The sequence below is a fragment of the Ceratotherium simum genome, chromosome X (genome assembly GCF_057802395.1).
Source record: "Ceratotherium simum simum isolate JZ-2026a chromosome X, ASM5780239v1, whole genome shotgun sequence".
Classification (NCBI taxonomy): Eukaryota; Metazoa; Chordata; class Mammalia; order Perissodactyla; family Rhinocerotidae; genus Ceratotherium; species Ceratotherium simum.
The window spans coordinates 89,685,224-89,700,114 of record NC_141940.1 but is presented as its reverse complement, the minus strand read 5'-3'; the positions used below and the strand labels follow the sequence as shown (position 1 = coordinate 89,700,114).

The 14,891-nt window shown below is 50.7% G+C and overlaps 1 protein-coding gene across 5 annotated transcripts; it reads left to right on the top strand.

Moving 5' to 3' along the window:
* Window positions 1–2,207: 2,207 nt before the first annotated feature.
* On the top strand, window positions 2,208–8,926 carry WDR13 (WD repeat domain 13). Of its 5 annotated transcripts, none has more exons than XM_087427231.1 (10): window positions 2,208–2,333; window positions 2,685–2,764; window positions 3,483–3,689; window positions 4,323–4,432; window positions 4,551–4,681; window positions 5,253–5,560; window positions 6,388–6,568; window positions 6,672–6,813; window positions 8,122–8,240; window positions 8,658–8,926. In XM_087427231.1, exons 3-10 carry the CDS (start codon window positions 3,684–3,686, stop codon window positions 8,840–8,842), a joined length of 1,182 nt encoding a protein of 393 aa, XP_087283357.1. In that variant the 5' UTR covers window positions 2,208–2,333; window positions 2,685–2,764; window positions 3,483–3,683; the 3' UTR covers window positions 8,843–8,926. The 5 variants fall into 5 exon arrangements, with proteins under 5 accessions (XP_087283357.1, XP_004435016.1, XP_087283354.1 ...); XM_004434959.3 differs by having other exon boundaries at window positions 2,228–2,333; window positions 3,449–3,689; XM_087427228.1 differs by lacking the exon at window positions 2,208–2,333 and adding an exon at window positions 3,286–3,310 and having other exon boundaries at window positions 2,469–2,764.
* The last annotated feature ends 5,965 nt before the right edge of the window (window positions 8,927–14,891 follow it).

Genomic DNA, 14,891 nt, shown 5'->3' with positions numbered 1-14,891 from the left:
TGGCTAGGACCCTCAACCGTCACTTGGACAGTAAAATAGCCCCAGATCCTGTTAGAGTGAATGAGACTTGTGGTCCCCCATGCGCTTGAGCTTCCTTTCTAGATGTCATGATTATAACAAAGGTCACTCACAACCTCCAGGAACTGCTTCTGATGTCTTGATAACCTCAGGCCTGAGACCCTCCTTTCCCCACCCACTGACCTGCCATTCATGCAGATAAACTGCCCCTTTCTCTCCAAGCTCCCAACAAAGTGCAAGTGCCTTCTGTCATCAGCTTGTTGTTCAAAACCCATTTTTAATCCAATGAGTGTGTAAATATTTAAAAACAAAAATTGAAAAAATGCAGAGCACATAAATGCAAGGGGTGGCTGTGGTCATTCTAATTCTCATTATTTCCACACCAGATCTACCTCTGGCAGGGAAAAGTTTTTTAAACAACTAACAGTAGTCAACGTTTAATGAGTCTTTTCTCTATTCCAGATGCTAGTCTAAACTTTACAAGTATTAACTCATTTAGTCTTCACAATAACTCTATGAGGCAGTTTTTTTCAGATGAGTTGACAGAGTCACAAAGGGGTCAAGTGACTTGCCCAAGGCCACATAGCTCCTAGTTGGCAGAGGCTGTGGCTATGGCCAAGTTATACTGCCTTCTGAAAAGTACTGTACTACCTCTCACAATAATAGCAAAGGTCACGCAACAGGTGTTGTTATGAACACTTTCTATGCATTAATAACTAATTCATACTTACAACAACCCTGTCATTAGGTGGTTTTATCTAGTATCCTATAGTCTTATAGGAATGAAGTTTTAAAAATAATTTTTGAGATTTTAACATATGAGTATTGTGAAAACAACAACAAAAGAATCAATTCTGGCAGTGAAACAGTAAATCTCCCTGGCATCCCCAACTCGCCTGTAATTTCTTCCCACCATGTTTCTTTGGTAGCTGAGCAGTGGGATGAAGGGGTGGGACTCTGTCCAGGGAGGGTCAAGATGAATGGGAAAGGCATTGATCATAGCATCCTTTATGGCAAAAAATGAACTTGGAAATAAACCCAGTGCTGGTCACAAATAGGGGACCAATTCAATAAAATGTCACCCTGGAACTCCCTGAGCTTCAGATTTCCTCATCTGTAAAATGAGGATAGTAATGGGACCCACAACATTCAATTATTAGGATTAAATGGATTAATACATGTAAATCACCTTGAACAGTATCCAGCACATTGTCCAATAAATGTTAGTGATTACATGTTTGTGCAGTGAAATAGTTTATTCTTTAACAATCATGAAATAGAAGGATATTTAATATCCTGAAAAGACACCGATAGCTTAGTTACATGGACAAGGGAGATGCTAAGTCAATACAGTACAGTGTGGTCTATTTTTGTTAGAACACAAAAAAGGGCAATATGTTTTTGGATGTGTCTCCTTGTTTCAGGTGGCTTTAAAACGTTCAGATTATTGTATTTGTTATAAAAATAGTGTGAAAAATAACAGTTTTGAGAATTGTTAGTTGATGTTAAGATCCAAAGGAAGCTACTAAACCCTTTATTTCAACTTTGTAAATTGTGTATCCTGATCAAGTTAAGATGAATAGTTAGAGGTGCAGCCTCCTGTTGGAGTTGAAATAAGGATGATTCGGATAGCCTCCTAGGATCCAAATCGCAAAGCTTGTTGTGTCTAATTGTGTCTGCCTTTAGAGACTCACGCCCAAACAAAGCTTCCTGGGAGCATCCAAGCCCAACACCCCCTCCCCCCAACACACACACATACACACATACACACAGAACGGACTCTTCTCATCCTGGGGTAGTGGGGGTCCAGAGGCCCATCAGTCACTCTAAGAACTGGAGAACTTTTAGAGGCCTCTGCATGTGTGATTATTTTTTATTCTGTGCTTCACATCTTGCTTGGCCAAGATCGTGCTGTTAAAAAGCAGTTTATACCACTCTTTCTAAAGAAAGTCTTTTTTTTTTTTTTTTTGAAAGTCGTGTTTTTGATTTCTAGTGAGTGATTCACATACTCGCCCCTGTCCCTGTGGCTCTTTCTTGTGTATACAAAAAGTGCCATTAGGGATTGGGGTGGATAGAACCTCAGGGGCGGAGCCTCCAACCCTGTGCCGGAAGCTCTTGTCCCTTAGTGCGCCTGCGTGGTTCTTCCACGCCCTAGGGAGGATTCCTATCGATTCCTCTGTGCTCGGCAGCGCTTCCTGGCCGCAGGCGGCCATCTTGCCTAGAGCCTGAGAGAGGGAGAAGAGAGACAGAAGGAGAGGGCGACACTGGTCTCAGGGCCGCCCCGGGGGCCTCAAGAGCGGGAGGCAGCCCCGGAGGTGGTCCCTGATCCGGGGCCCTGCTCTTGGACCCGAGAAGGGAAGGCGGGGGGCGGGGGGAGGCCAGATGGGTGGGGAATGCCAAGAAGGATTGCTAGTCGGGGGGAGGTGCGTTGCTATGGCGACCGGGGAGGGCGGGGTCAGGTCTGAATCGCTGCTGTGAGTCATCCTGGGCGCTGCTGGGAAGGGCAGGGCAGGGCAGGGATGATTGACCATGCTAACAGCCGGGTGGGATTTCGCGACATCCCGGTGTGAAGGGACTCGGTGCCTATGGAAACGATCGCCTGGCAGAAGGGGCGGAACTAGATCCCTCCACTTGAGACGCTGACATTCCAGGCCCTTGTCCTGCAGGCTCCCGCGGGCGGACACGCCGGAAGAGGAGGCCGGGGAATGGCCGCGGTGTGGCAGCAGGTCTTAGCAGTGGACGCGAGGTGAGGCGTGGGGTCGGAGCCCATGGGAGCGGAAGTTACTGTGGTGCATGCGCAATGGCGATAAGTGAGGCTGGGCGGAGAACTTGCCTTATGCGGCTGCATTGGCATGCCGAAGGTGAGCATGCGCAGTAGCATGGTGTGGGGGCTTGCCCGCTGTGAGAAGGGCTGGCCAGAGGGTCGTAAAGAGCATGCTGGGAAAATGCAGTCACATTTGGGCATGCGCAAAGAGGCTGTGTTACTAGAGCCTTTGGGAGTGGGTGATGGAGCTCTGGCTAGTGACATCCTATTCCCCACCATTGCCCTGCCAGACTTCTATTACCATCATCACTTTTCCAGTCTGACCCCATTACCATCCCATTCTGACCCCTGCCATTGTCCCACACTAACCCCCATCACCATATCAGACTGACCCCTATTATTGTCTACACTGACTCAGTCGCTCCATACTAACTCCAGCAAAGCTGCAGGCTGCCTCCACTGGCTTCACACTGACCTAATTGCCATGCCCATTATTATTGTAGACTCACCCTCATCACAGCACCAGAGGTACCACCATCACCATGGCTGATTACTTGCCATCCTGACCCCTCACTGCCACACATCTCATTCTCCTTCCCTATCCCTTGAGCTGATTGATTCCCTCTGTCCTGTGCCTGCTGCCCGCCCTGCTTCCTGCCATCGCAGGTACAACGCGTACCGCACACCAACGTTTCCACAGTTTCGGACACAGTATATCCGGCGGCGCAGCCAGCTACTACGGGAGAATGCCAAGGCTGGGCACCCCCCAGCGTTCCGTCGGCAGTACCTGAGGCTGCGTGGGCAGCTGTTGGGCCAGCGCTACGGGCCCCTCTCCGAGCCAGGCAGTGCTCGTGCCTATAGCAACAGCATCATCCGCAGCAGCCGCACTACCCTCGACCGCATGGAGGTGAGCTCCTCCCCAGGCCACCTACGGTGCATACCACCCGCCTCTGTATATATTCACTTGATAGACTTGTCAAGCACCTGCTATCAAGGTGCTGTTCCAGGCTCTTAGGATGAGTAGAGAGCAAAAAGAGATCATAAATGAGATAAGTCAATAAAGAGACGATGAACAAGATAAACAAGTCAATAAACATAGCAAACCAGATAAACAAGTCAGTAATGACCATGGCTTGTAGTGAGAAGTGCTAAGATGGAAAAATAAAGGAGACTTGGGGGATAAAACAGGACTGGTGTGAGGGACAGAGGGAAGCTAGTTTTCATGGGGATAATCAGAGAAGGCCTCTCGGAGGAGGTGGCAATTGAGCTGCGACTTGAATGAAGCAAAAGACTGAGGCAAGTGGTTTTCTGGAGAAAGAATGTTCATTCTTCATTCAAAGGACATTTACTGAGTATCTGCTGAGTAGGGCAAGAGTGAAAGCAGGGGAACTAGTGCGGAGGCCACCACAGTAGTCCTGGCGATGGCAGTGGCAGAGGACAGGGTGAGAAGTGATCTGGATATATTTTGAAGACTCCAGACCTCATAGGTTTTTGAGGGCTGTTTTTAAGATGTGCCCAGCCTGACCCTCTCTGTTTGCAGGACTTTGAGGATGATCCTCGGGCCCTGGGGGCCCGTGGGCACCGCCGTTCCGTCAGCCGAGGCTCCTACCAGCTGCAGGCACAGATGAACCGTGCTGTCTTTGAGGACAGGTATGCACCAGGGGCAGCTGAGGGCTGGGGGTTTGTGAGGAGGGGAAGGGCTACAAGTCAATGGCAGTCTGAACACTAGCACCTACCTCCTGTTACCCTTACTCCTACTGGGGCCCAGGCCCCCCGGCAGCGTGGTGCCCACGTCAGCGGCAGAAGCCAGTCGAGCTATGGCCGGGGACACGTCACTGAGTGAGAACTACGCCTTTGCGGGCATGTACCACGTTTTTGACCAACACGTGGATGAGGCAGGTGAGCCAGTAGATGGCGGGTCCCATCACCACAAATTTGCCCAAACTGTGACAACCACCCAGTGCATCCTTTTCTGGAGTGCCAAGTGTCTTGCCCACCTTTGAAGGGGGGCTATCCATAAACGTTTTGCAAACCTAAAAGCTCTCTACAAAGTGGTCTGCAAAACCTGGGGTACTTTGTCTACTGTAAAGGAGCTCAGGAGCTTAAAAGAGCACTTTGCAGAAGGCGTCTGGGTTGTGACTCACTTGGAAGAGTTCAGAGCCTTTGCTGCAGAGAAATCCCCTCGCAAAGGGCAGGGTGGGTTTTGCAAACTGCCAAGACTTTGGTGATTGTAAGGTGCTTGCTGTGATGTAGGAGCTTTTTCATGTTGCAACCCATAAAGTACCTGCTACGATTTAGGGAGCTTTTGGCAGAGGGCCTTCTGGGGTTCCAACTCCCAAGGGAAGCCCTTTGCTGAGGCCAGTGTGCCTGGTGCGGTGGGTCCTGGCCCCCAGCCCACACGTCAGAGCCTTATAAACGGAAGTACCCACTGAGTCTGCTGACTCCCACAAATGCCTGCTTGGCATTGCAGTCCCAAGAGTGCGCTTCGCCAATGATGACCGGCACCGCCTGGCCTGCTGCTCACTCGATGGCAGCATCTCACTGTGCCAGCTGGTGCCCGCCCCGCCCACCGTGCTCCGAGTGCTGCGGGGCCACACCCGCGGTGTCTCCGACTTCGCCTGGTCTCTCTCCAATGACATCCTCGTGTCCACCTCACTTGATGCTACCATGCGCATCTGGGCCTCTGAGGACGGCCGCTGCATCCGGGAGATCCCTGACCCTGATGGCGCCGAACTGCTCTGCTGCACTTTCCAGCCCGTCAACAACAACCTCACTGTGGTCAGGCTCCAGGGCGCCCGCTTGCCAAGGGCAGGGATGCCGGGCCGGGAGGGCTGTCCCAGGGAATCAATGTCAAGGGGTCCTCTCTAGGCCGTTGGCACAGTTCCTTCTCTGGTCAGAGTCGGAAGGAAACGGGTCAGAACGGGGGGGCATGCGGTTCTCCGTCTGGGATGGCCTCATTGGGGTAGACTCTGGGGGGAATGGCCAGGGGGTAGGGTCACGGATCTGGCACCCCTTCGTTCCCATCAGCAGGAGTCCTACCGTTTTCCAACTGCAGGGACTGCTGATTGGGGAGCAGGATTACTAGTCGGAAACCTCGTCTCGTCTCAGTGGCAGCCCCACTGTGGTCCGACCCCAGGAGAGTCAGAAGGCGGGGGAAGGAAATGAAGTCTGGCCTGGCCCTGAGGGGGCGGGGGGAGCTGGCCGGGTGGGCTTGTGCTCCGGGATCCTTTCAGTTGCAGCGGCGGCAGCCGCCCCAGTGTAGTCAGGGGTCCAGAAAGGACCAGTCAGGGAGCAGATGAGCTCTTATCATGGGCCTGGGACAGCCCTGTGGTTTGCCAACCACAGGAGGTGCTGGCGAAGGGGCAGCGTTATGGGTCTGAGATCCCTTTAGTTCCAGGAGCAGCTCTTTACTCTGGTCAGATCGCAAGAGGGGCTGGCTTAGGAAGATTATAGCCCTGGGTCACCTTCTAGTCTACCCACCACAGCACCACTGTGATAAGACTCCAGTAAGACCAACCAGTCCCATCAACAGCAGCCCCACTGTGGTCAGACTCAAGGAGGGACTAGCTGCGAGCAGGATGATGGTGTGCGGGTCTCACCCACAGGTGGGGAATGCCAAGCACAATGTGCATGTCATGAACATCTCCACGGGCAAGAAAGTGAAGGGTGGCTCCAGCAAGCTGACGGGCCGTGTCCTCGCTCTGTCCTTTGATGCCCCTGGCCGGCTGCTCTGGGCGGGCGATGACCGCGGCAGTGTTTTCTCCTTCCTCTTTGACATGGCCACAGGTAGGCAGGCCCAGGCCTGTGTCTAGGTGCTTGCTTGCATTCCCGCCCCCCTGGTGCGCAGCTCTTACCCTTACCTTTGTCTCCCCTTCCTGTGTTGCTCCAGGGAAGCTGACCAAAGCCAAGCGGCTGGTAGTACACGAGGGTAGCCCTGTGACCAGCATCTCTGCCCGCTCCTGGGTCAGCCGCGAGGCCCGGGACCCCTCACTGCTCATCAATGCTTGTCTCAACAAGCTGCTGCTCTACAGGTGGGTCCCCCCGTCCAGACCACCTGGAAATGGAGAGCCTGCTGCCTCCATCGGACTGGGACAGGGCCTGTCTCCCCATCAGCCTAGAACCATGTAGGGCCTGACCAAGGAGGTCTGGTCTCCTTCTGGTAATGACGACATCAAGAGTAGCAGTACTAGAACTAGCAGTAGTGAGTACTGCCATAGCAACTGCTGGGGCCAGGCCCTGTTCATAGCACCTTATACATACTGCCTTATTTAGTCCTCACAACCCTGTGAGGTGAGTGCTGTCATGTCCACTTTACAGATGAGCAAACTGAGGCATAAAATAGACTAGGGCCCTCTTAGAGCAGTGACCTGTTTTTCTTCATTCCTTTTTTTGTGTGGGAGGGTGTTTACTATCCCCACTTACATATGTCATATTACCCAAATGCAGTCCTCAGCTTGGGCCACATACTGGAAAGACCTGAAGAGCTTCAAAAAATCACGGCCAGGCCCTGCTCCAGGCGAGTGGTTTCAGAAGCTCTGGGGTGGGACTGAGTATATTGAAAATTCCCCGAGGGATGTCCAGCCAGGCCTGAAAACCACTGCCTGACAGGATGCTTGCTGTTTTACTGTTTTATTTTTCTTCTCCTTTTAAAAAAATAATTCACACACACACACACATATATATGTATGTGCTTGTAGTTTAATTTAAGTATACTCCTAGGTTTTTAGTCTGTTTCCCCCATCCTCTCCCTTCTCTCCTCCCTCCTGCCACCTTGGCCCTCCCCCTGCCTCAGTAAAGCGTGCTAACAACTTTGTACGTATCTTTCCATGTTTTGTTCTCTCACTTACAACCCTAGGCGTGCACACAGGCCACACATTTTTGAGGGAGGGTAATTGTTTTACAGAAGTGGGCTTCTTGTACATCCTTCTCCACAGCTTCTTTTCTCACCAGACGATGCCTGTGGAAGTGCCCCAGGTCACCTGCGGTAGCTTCGGTTCATGCTTTTGCATGGTATTCCACAGTTCAGGAGTGCCGTAGTTTGGTTAGCCATTTCCTCTCTTTGTGCCCGTCCTGACACCAGAGTCTCTTAGAGACCCTTAGAAAGAGAACTAGTGAATTCAACTGTGGAGGCTCCCCATTTATATCAACAGAGACAGTTTCCAGCTGTCACTGATTCACACGCCAGCCGTGCCTTATCGGTTTATGCAGACTTCTCAAGACTGGATTTCATGAACCTTGAAAAGAGCTCAGGTCCAGGGATGGGGACACAGACTGGCCCACCGTTCATCCCCCCTCTGGGGCTGAGGCTGCACCCTGACCCGCTGTCATCCTCCCCTCAGGGTGGTGGACAATGAGGGGACCCTGCAGCTGAAGAGAAGCTTCCCCATTGAGCAGAGCTCACATCCCGTGCGCAGCATCTTCTGCCCCCTCATGTCCTTCCGCCAGGGGGCCTGTGTGGGTGAGTCCCATAGGGTTGGGGTGTGTGGGCAGCCGGGGAGGGGCAGGGCCCAGGGCTGGTGCTGATCTGGCTCAGACCTCACAAGACCCTGATGCCCTGACTTCCTGGGCCTCAGGAGCTCTCATGCCCCAACAACCTCACACTTGCAACAAAGACCCCCAAACAGCCCAGAAACCTCACAGCTTGAGATACAGACCCCTCCGCAAATAGCTCAGAGACCTCACACTCTGGACACAGAACCGAAATAGCTAGGGGACTGCCGTCTAGGGCTGGGCCCCCCCAACTCCCCCAGCCATGGAACCTCACACCTTGGACATAAATCCCTCCGCACCTGAGACACCTCCAAGACTTCGCACCCGGGGCACCCCAGTGCCTCCTGTGACAACAACTGATAGCCTGTCTCTCTCGTCTGGGCAGTGACGGGCAGCGAGGACATGTGCGTGCACTTCTTTGATGTGGAGCGGGCAGCCAAGGCCGCCGTCAACAAGCTGCAGGGCCACAGTGCACCTGTGCTGGACGTCAGCTTCAACTGCGACGAGAGCCTGCTGGCTTCCAGCGACGCCAGCGGCATGGTCATCGTCTGGAGGCGGGAGCAGAAGTAGCAGCGTTCTGGTCACAGTCCCTCTTCTCACCCACCTCCTGCTCCAGCCTTGTGTTTGTAAATAAAGTTTCTGTGGTTGTGCTGATGGCTGGCTCCCGGGTCTGCTGGGGGCGGGATGGGGGAGAGGGCAGCTCTAGGGCCCACGGTGGAATGGGGTTCACCTACTCATTCCGTCATTCGTTCATGCATTGGTTTATTTATTCATTCACCAACCATTTATTGAATGTCTGCCATGTCATAGGCACCACTTGAAGTGTTTTACAGTCATGCATTGGACAGACATTATTGATCACCTACTGTGTGCCAGGAACTGCTCTATGTACTAGGGGTATAGCTGTGACCTAAACTGACAGAAATCCCTCCCCTCATGGGGCTTGCATTTTAGTGGGGGCAAGTAGATAATAGAATTATATAACAGGTCAGCTAAGGATGACTGTTGTGAGGACGGGAGATGGAGTTGCAGGAGTGGGGGGTTGGGCTCTTTTTGGTGCTGTGATCAGAGATGTTCCTGATGGTGAAATTTACACAGACCTGAGAGAGGGAGCCATAGTGTGTGGTGGAGAACATTCTAGACGGAGAGAGAGAAGGTAGTGCAAAGGTGCGAAGGCTGGAGTGTGCCAGGATTGTTGTAGACGCCAGCGTGGCTGGACCAGAGTGTGGTAGATGAGGTTGTACAGGCCTGAACCTGGAGGGCTTCATGGGTCATGGTGAGGCCTTGGGCTTTTTTTCTAAGTGAGGGGTGTTTTGAGCAGAGGAGGGCAGTGATCCGACATGACTGTAAGGAGATGCCTCTGGGCACTGTGAAGGGAACACATGGGGCGGGCAAGGGCTGAAGCAGGAGACCAGTCAGGAGACCGTGCAGTAGTTGAGGTGAGTGATGATGGGGACTCATGCCAGGGTGGTGGCAGTGGAGGAGTTGAGGTGGGGAATGTTGAGGTCTACCACAGGAGTTTCATCCTATTAGCCTGCAGGGCCCTGCTGGATTCTCCGGGAGGCTGAGGCTCTCAGGCTCCCCCCACTCCCAGGGCAGCCACTACCTGGGCCCCACACCTGTCTGTGCATTAGGTTGTCTCCCACAAGCAGGGAGCAGAGGTGTTGAAGACTTGGAGTGCCAAGCTGGTGTGGGAACAACCATGGACCCTAAGGCTGAGCTAGCCGCTCCTGCTGGGGGCGAGGGGGATAGGGCTTCTCCCACCATCTGCAGAGGAACCCCAGACCACCCCTAGCTCCTTTTACACCCCCCCCAGGGCCCAAATTCAAGGCCTGGAACAGCTCAGAGACCACAAAGTGATGTCCGATATTTTTTTTTGGCAGTTTTAATTTAGGTTTGTTTTATTTAAGTTTATTCTGTATTTATTTATTTTTGTGTGTGTGTGAGGAAGATCAGCCCTGAGCTAACATCCATGCTAATCCTCCTCTTTTTGCTGAGGAAGACTGGCTCTGAGCTAACATCTATTGCCAATCCTCCTCCATTTATATTTCCCCCAAAGCCCCAGTAGATAGTTGTATGTCATAGTTGCACATCCTTCCAGTTGCTGTATGTGGGACGCAGCCTCAGCATGGCCGGAGAAGCCGTGCGTCAGTGCACGCCCGGGATCCGAATCCCAGGCCGCCAGTAGCGGAGCGCGCGCACTTAACGGCTAAGCCACGTGGCTGGCCCTTATTTAAGTTTAATGTTAATTCCATGCTGTGTTTCAGTAAGAACAATAGATTTCTGTATCTGTGGCTTCAGTCAGATATCCAGTAGTACAAATTAGCTGCAAGTTACACATACTGAACAAAAGAGGTTGAGCAAGCAAAGGAGGGGAGGGCGACCCAGGGGGAGAGAGAGGGAGAAGAAACAAAGAATTGAACACACATACAGGCTTTTCCATACCACCTTCAATGCTAACCTGCTTCAGAGAGAGAGTAAAAGTAGGCAAGAATGAGCAGCCATGGATTGTTGAACTGATGTCCAATATTTGAGGGAGCCTGGAGTGAGGAGAGAAAGCTTATGGTAGGACGGGCAGAGATAACAAAAATCCCTTGTCAATGACCTGAGTCACCAGGAAATGTCAGAGGCTCTTGTTCCCTTCCCTTCAGCTCCATAGGCTGCCACGTCCAGATGCATCAATGGGAAGCATGACTGCCATCTTGAGACCTCAGGGGCAGTCCACAGAGTCACAGAGACTCCAACCTGGCCCAACATCGTTGAGCTGCTGAACTAACACCAGCAGTCTTGTTGGGGGAGGAAAATAACCTCCTGTTTGTTCAATCCACTGTTATTTGTGGTTGCTTGCATCTGGAAGCATTTCTACCTGGTACTTCCATCTGACAGACCTTCAGGTAAATGGTGAGGAGATAGGGCCATCGGTGAGCTAGACTGTTCGTGGTCAAGATCATGTATGTATGTGTTGGAGGTCCCCAAGACCAGCCAGACTCAATGGTTTGCTAGGAGGACTCTCAGTCTCAGCATCTACTTGTACTCACGGCTATGATTTCTTCCAGCAAAAGTATGCAGAGCACAATCAGCGAAGGGAAAAGACACACAGGGCGGAGTCCAGGGAGACCAGGCGCGAGCTCCCAAGGGTCCTCTCCTGGTGGAGTCACACAGGACACGCTCAATTCCCCCAGTAGCCAGTTGCAACAACACGAGTGAAATGTTGCCAACCAGGGAAGCTTGTTAGAGACTCAGGTCCCAGGGTATTTACTGGGGGGGGGGGGTCACATAGGCACAGCCAAGGGCCGACCTTGAAGCAGGCCTTTCCAAGGAGAGCAGTTCAGGCTCTGTTAACCCCATTCTGCACAGTATGCAACACCAAAAAGAAGCTCAGTTTCAACTAAGGTCGGTGGGTGGGCAAGATCATTTGGGGGAATCTCATTTTTCTCCAACACTTTCCTCTTTTTTTTTTTTTGTGAGGAAGATCAACCCTGAGCTAACATCTGTGCTAATCCTCCTCTTTTTGCTGAGGAAGACCGGCTCTGAGCTAACATCTATTGCCAATCCTCCTCCTTTTTTTTTTTCCCAAAGCCCCAGTAGATAGTTGTATGTCATAGTTGCACATCCTTCTAGTTGCTGTATGTGGGACACGGCCTCAGCATGGCCGGAGAAGCGGTGCGTTGGTGCGTGCCCAGGATCCGAACCCAGGCCGCCAGTAGCGGAGCGCGCGCACTTAACCGCTAAGCCACAGGGCCGGCCCAGCACAACACTTTCTTCTTTTCTTCACGCTCTTTATGGAGTCTGGATTCAAGGTGGCTGATCATGGATATTGTACATGATTTTGGGAGTTTCTTCCTTATGAGATTTTGAAGTGGCAGAGTTGACATTCTGCTTTGAATTTGTCTTCATGATACTTTCTCTTGACTCACAACCTAAGGAAATAAATAATAAGAAAATAATGAAAAATGAATAAAAATAATATTGTTGGGCTTCTGTTGACTTGTTCATCATCGCTGTGCCTCTGGTTTGACATCAGATCTGGAACTCTTTTTTTTTTTTTTTTTTTGTGAGGAAGATCAGCCCTGAGCTAACATCCATGCTAATCCTCCTCTTTTTGCTGAGGAAGACCGGCTCTGAGCTAACATCTATTGCCAATCCTCCTCCTTTTTTTCCCCAAAGCCCCAGTAGATAGTTGTATGTCATAGTTGCACATCCTTCTAGTTGCTGTATGTGGGACTCGGCCTCAGCATGGCCGGAGAAGTGGTGCGTTGGTGCGCGCCCGGGATCCAAACCAGGGCCGCCAGTAGCGGAGCACGCGCACTCAACCGCTAAGCCACGGGCCGGGCCCTGCTGACTATTCTTTGATCCATCCTTGAACCTAGGCCTCTGGTTAATATCCCAGCATCACTGGCTTTCTGCTCTGACAGGGCTTTTTTGAGTTCTAGAACCAGCAAGGCATCTCTGCTCTGACTTCAAATCCAGACTTTGTTGGCTTTTACACCATCAAAACCCCCTTTGATCTGAATTCTCACATGAATATCTCTTAATTAACACAACATGACATGCTCCTTATCCAACCAAAACCCAGAGCTTTTGTTAGCTATTCCACCATAGGTGCCCCTCTGCCCTGACCTCAAACCCAGAGCTCTATAAACTGTTCCACCTAATTGGCCCTCTGGTCTGACCATGAATGGAGACTTCTGTTAACTATTCTAACATCAAGGCCCTCTGATCTGATTTTCAACTATTCTAAGATCCCCACCTCTCTGATTTGACCTCCTCTAGTAACAATTCCACCATCAGTGCCCTTCCGGTCTGCCTTAAAAATAGGAGTCTCTGTTAAGCGTCCTCCCATCACTGCTCCTCTGGCATGACCTTGAACCCAGACCTTCATTTCATATTCTAACTGAAAGGCCCCTCTAGTCTCAAATCAAACTCAGACCTCTGTTAATTCTTCATCCAAGAAGGCCACACTGGTTGCACCTGGGCATCTGGGCTTCTCTTTAGCTATTCAACCTTCAATCCTCTCTGATCTGACTTTGAATCCAGTCCATTTTAACTCTTAAACCACAATGCTCCACTGGTCTGACCTCAGACCCGGTCCACTATTAACCACTATGACATCAATGTCCTTCTGGTATGTTCTCAAAGGTAGGATCTCTTTTATTGTTGTTCCACCTTCAATGTCATCCTGGTCCCTAATCAAAGCTTTTCCAATATCCTTTCTCTCTCATCTGTCTGATTAACCAGGACTTGTTTACTCTTCCATATTCAAAGAGTTACTGGTCTAATTATCCAACACAGCCATTTAGCTATTCCAAAATCCCTCCACTTCAGGCCTGACCTCAAACCCAGTCCTCTGCTAAATATACCACTGTCAGTTCCCCTCTGGTTTGACCTCAAACCCAATTCTTTGATAACTGCACTGTCACCAGTGCCTCGTGGGTCCGTTGTTGAACTTACACAGTTATCTCTTCCAACATCAATGCTCCTATAATCTGAACTGAAACCCCAGGCTCTGTTAACTATTCTAGAATCTATTCCCCTCTTGACTGACCTCAAACCCAGGTCTTTATTCAGTTGTCCCCATCCCTGTTTCTCTGGTCTGACCTTAAACCAGGGCTTCTCTTAACTGTTACTGTGAACGCCCCTCTAGCCTGAGTTCAAGCATTTGCTAACAATTTTAACATCAACATCACTCTGTCTAGATATTCAAACAGAACAATTGTTAACTAATTAAAAATCCTGGCCTCTCTTATCTGACCTCAAATCTGGGTCTCTTTATTCCACCATCAGTGATTTTTTTGGTATATCATTGATCCCTGTGTATTAACTCTTCTACATCCATGCCCCTCTTAGCCGACTCTGAACAACGGTCCCTATTAATTCTTCCCTGTCAATTCCCCTCTGGTTGTGTTGTCTTCCACTAGGGTCTCTGATAAGGCTACCGCTGTTAATGCCCCTCTGGCCTGGCCTTAAACAAGGGCTTTGGTTAGTAATTTCACCATCAATCCTCTCCTGTTTTAGAGCAGTGACCCTGACATGTGTTAACTGGTCCATCATCCATGCCCTATTTTTTGACCTTGAGCCTGGACCATTGTTAAGTGTCCCTTTGGTAAGACTTCAAAACTGGGCTTATGGTAAACACTCCAGCATTAGTGGCTTTCTGGTCTGAACTCAAATACAGGGGATAGAAACCACTGAACTTATAAGAACTTCAAAGTGGTCACTACTGGAGAAATACAGACTGCAGGCAGATATAATGGAGTGAGAGATTGCAATGTGGACCAATCTTTTCACAGAAATAAATGTGGATTCTAGTGGAGTCACAGACTGGGAAATGGATACTCCCATGATCCATACCTGGCTCTGTGTGAGCCGAGGAGTCTCATACAGTCTGTATGACCCCAGAAGTATCCACAACCCAGTCTGTGTGACCCCAGGAGGTTCATACCCCAGGTTGTATGTACCCAGGAGTGTCCATATTCTAGTCTTTGTGACCTGAGGAGTGTCGACACCCCAATCTGTGTGATCTCAGAAGTGTTCATACCGCAGTCTGTGTGACACCAGGAGTGTCTATACCCAGTCTGTCTGACCCCAGAGTTTCCAAATTGTACTCTGTGACTCATAG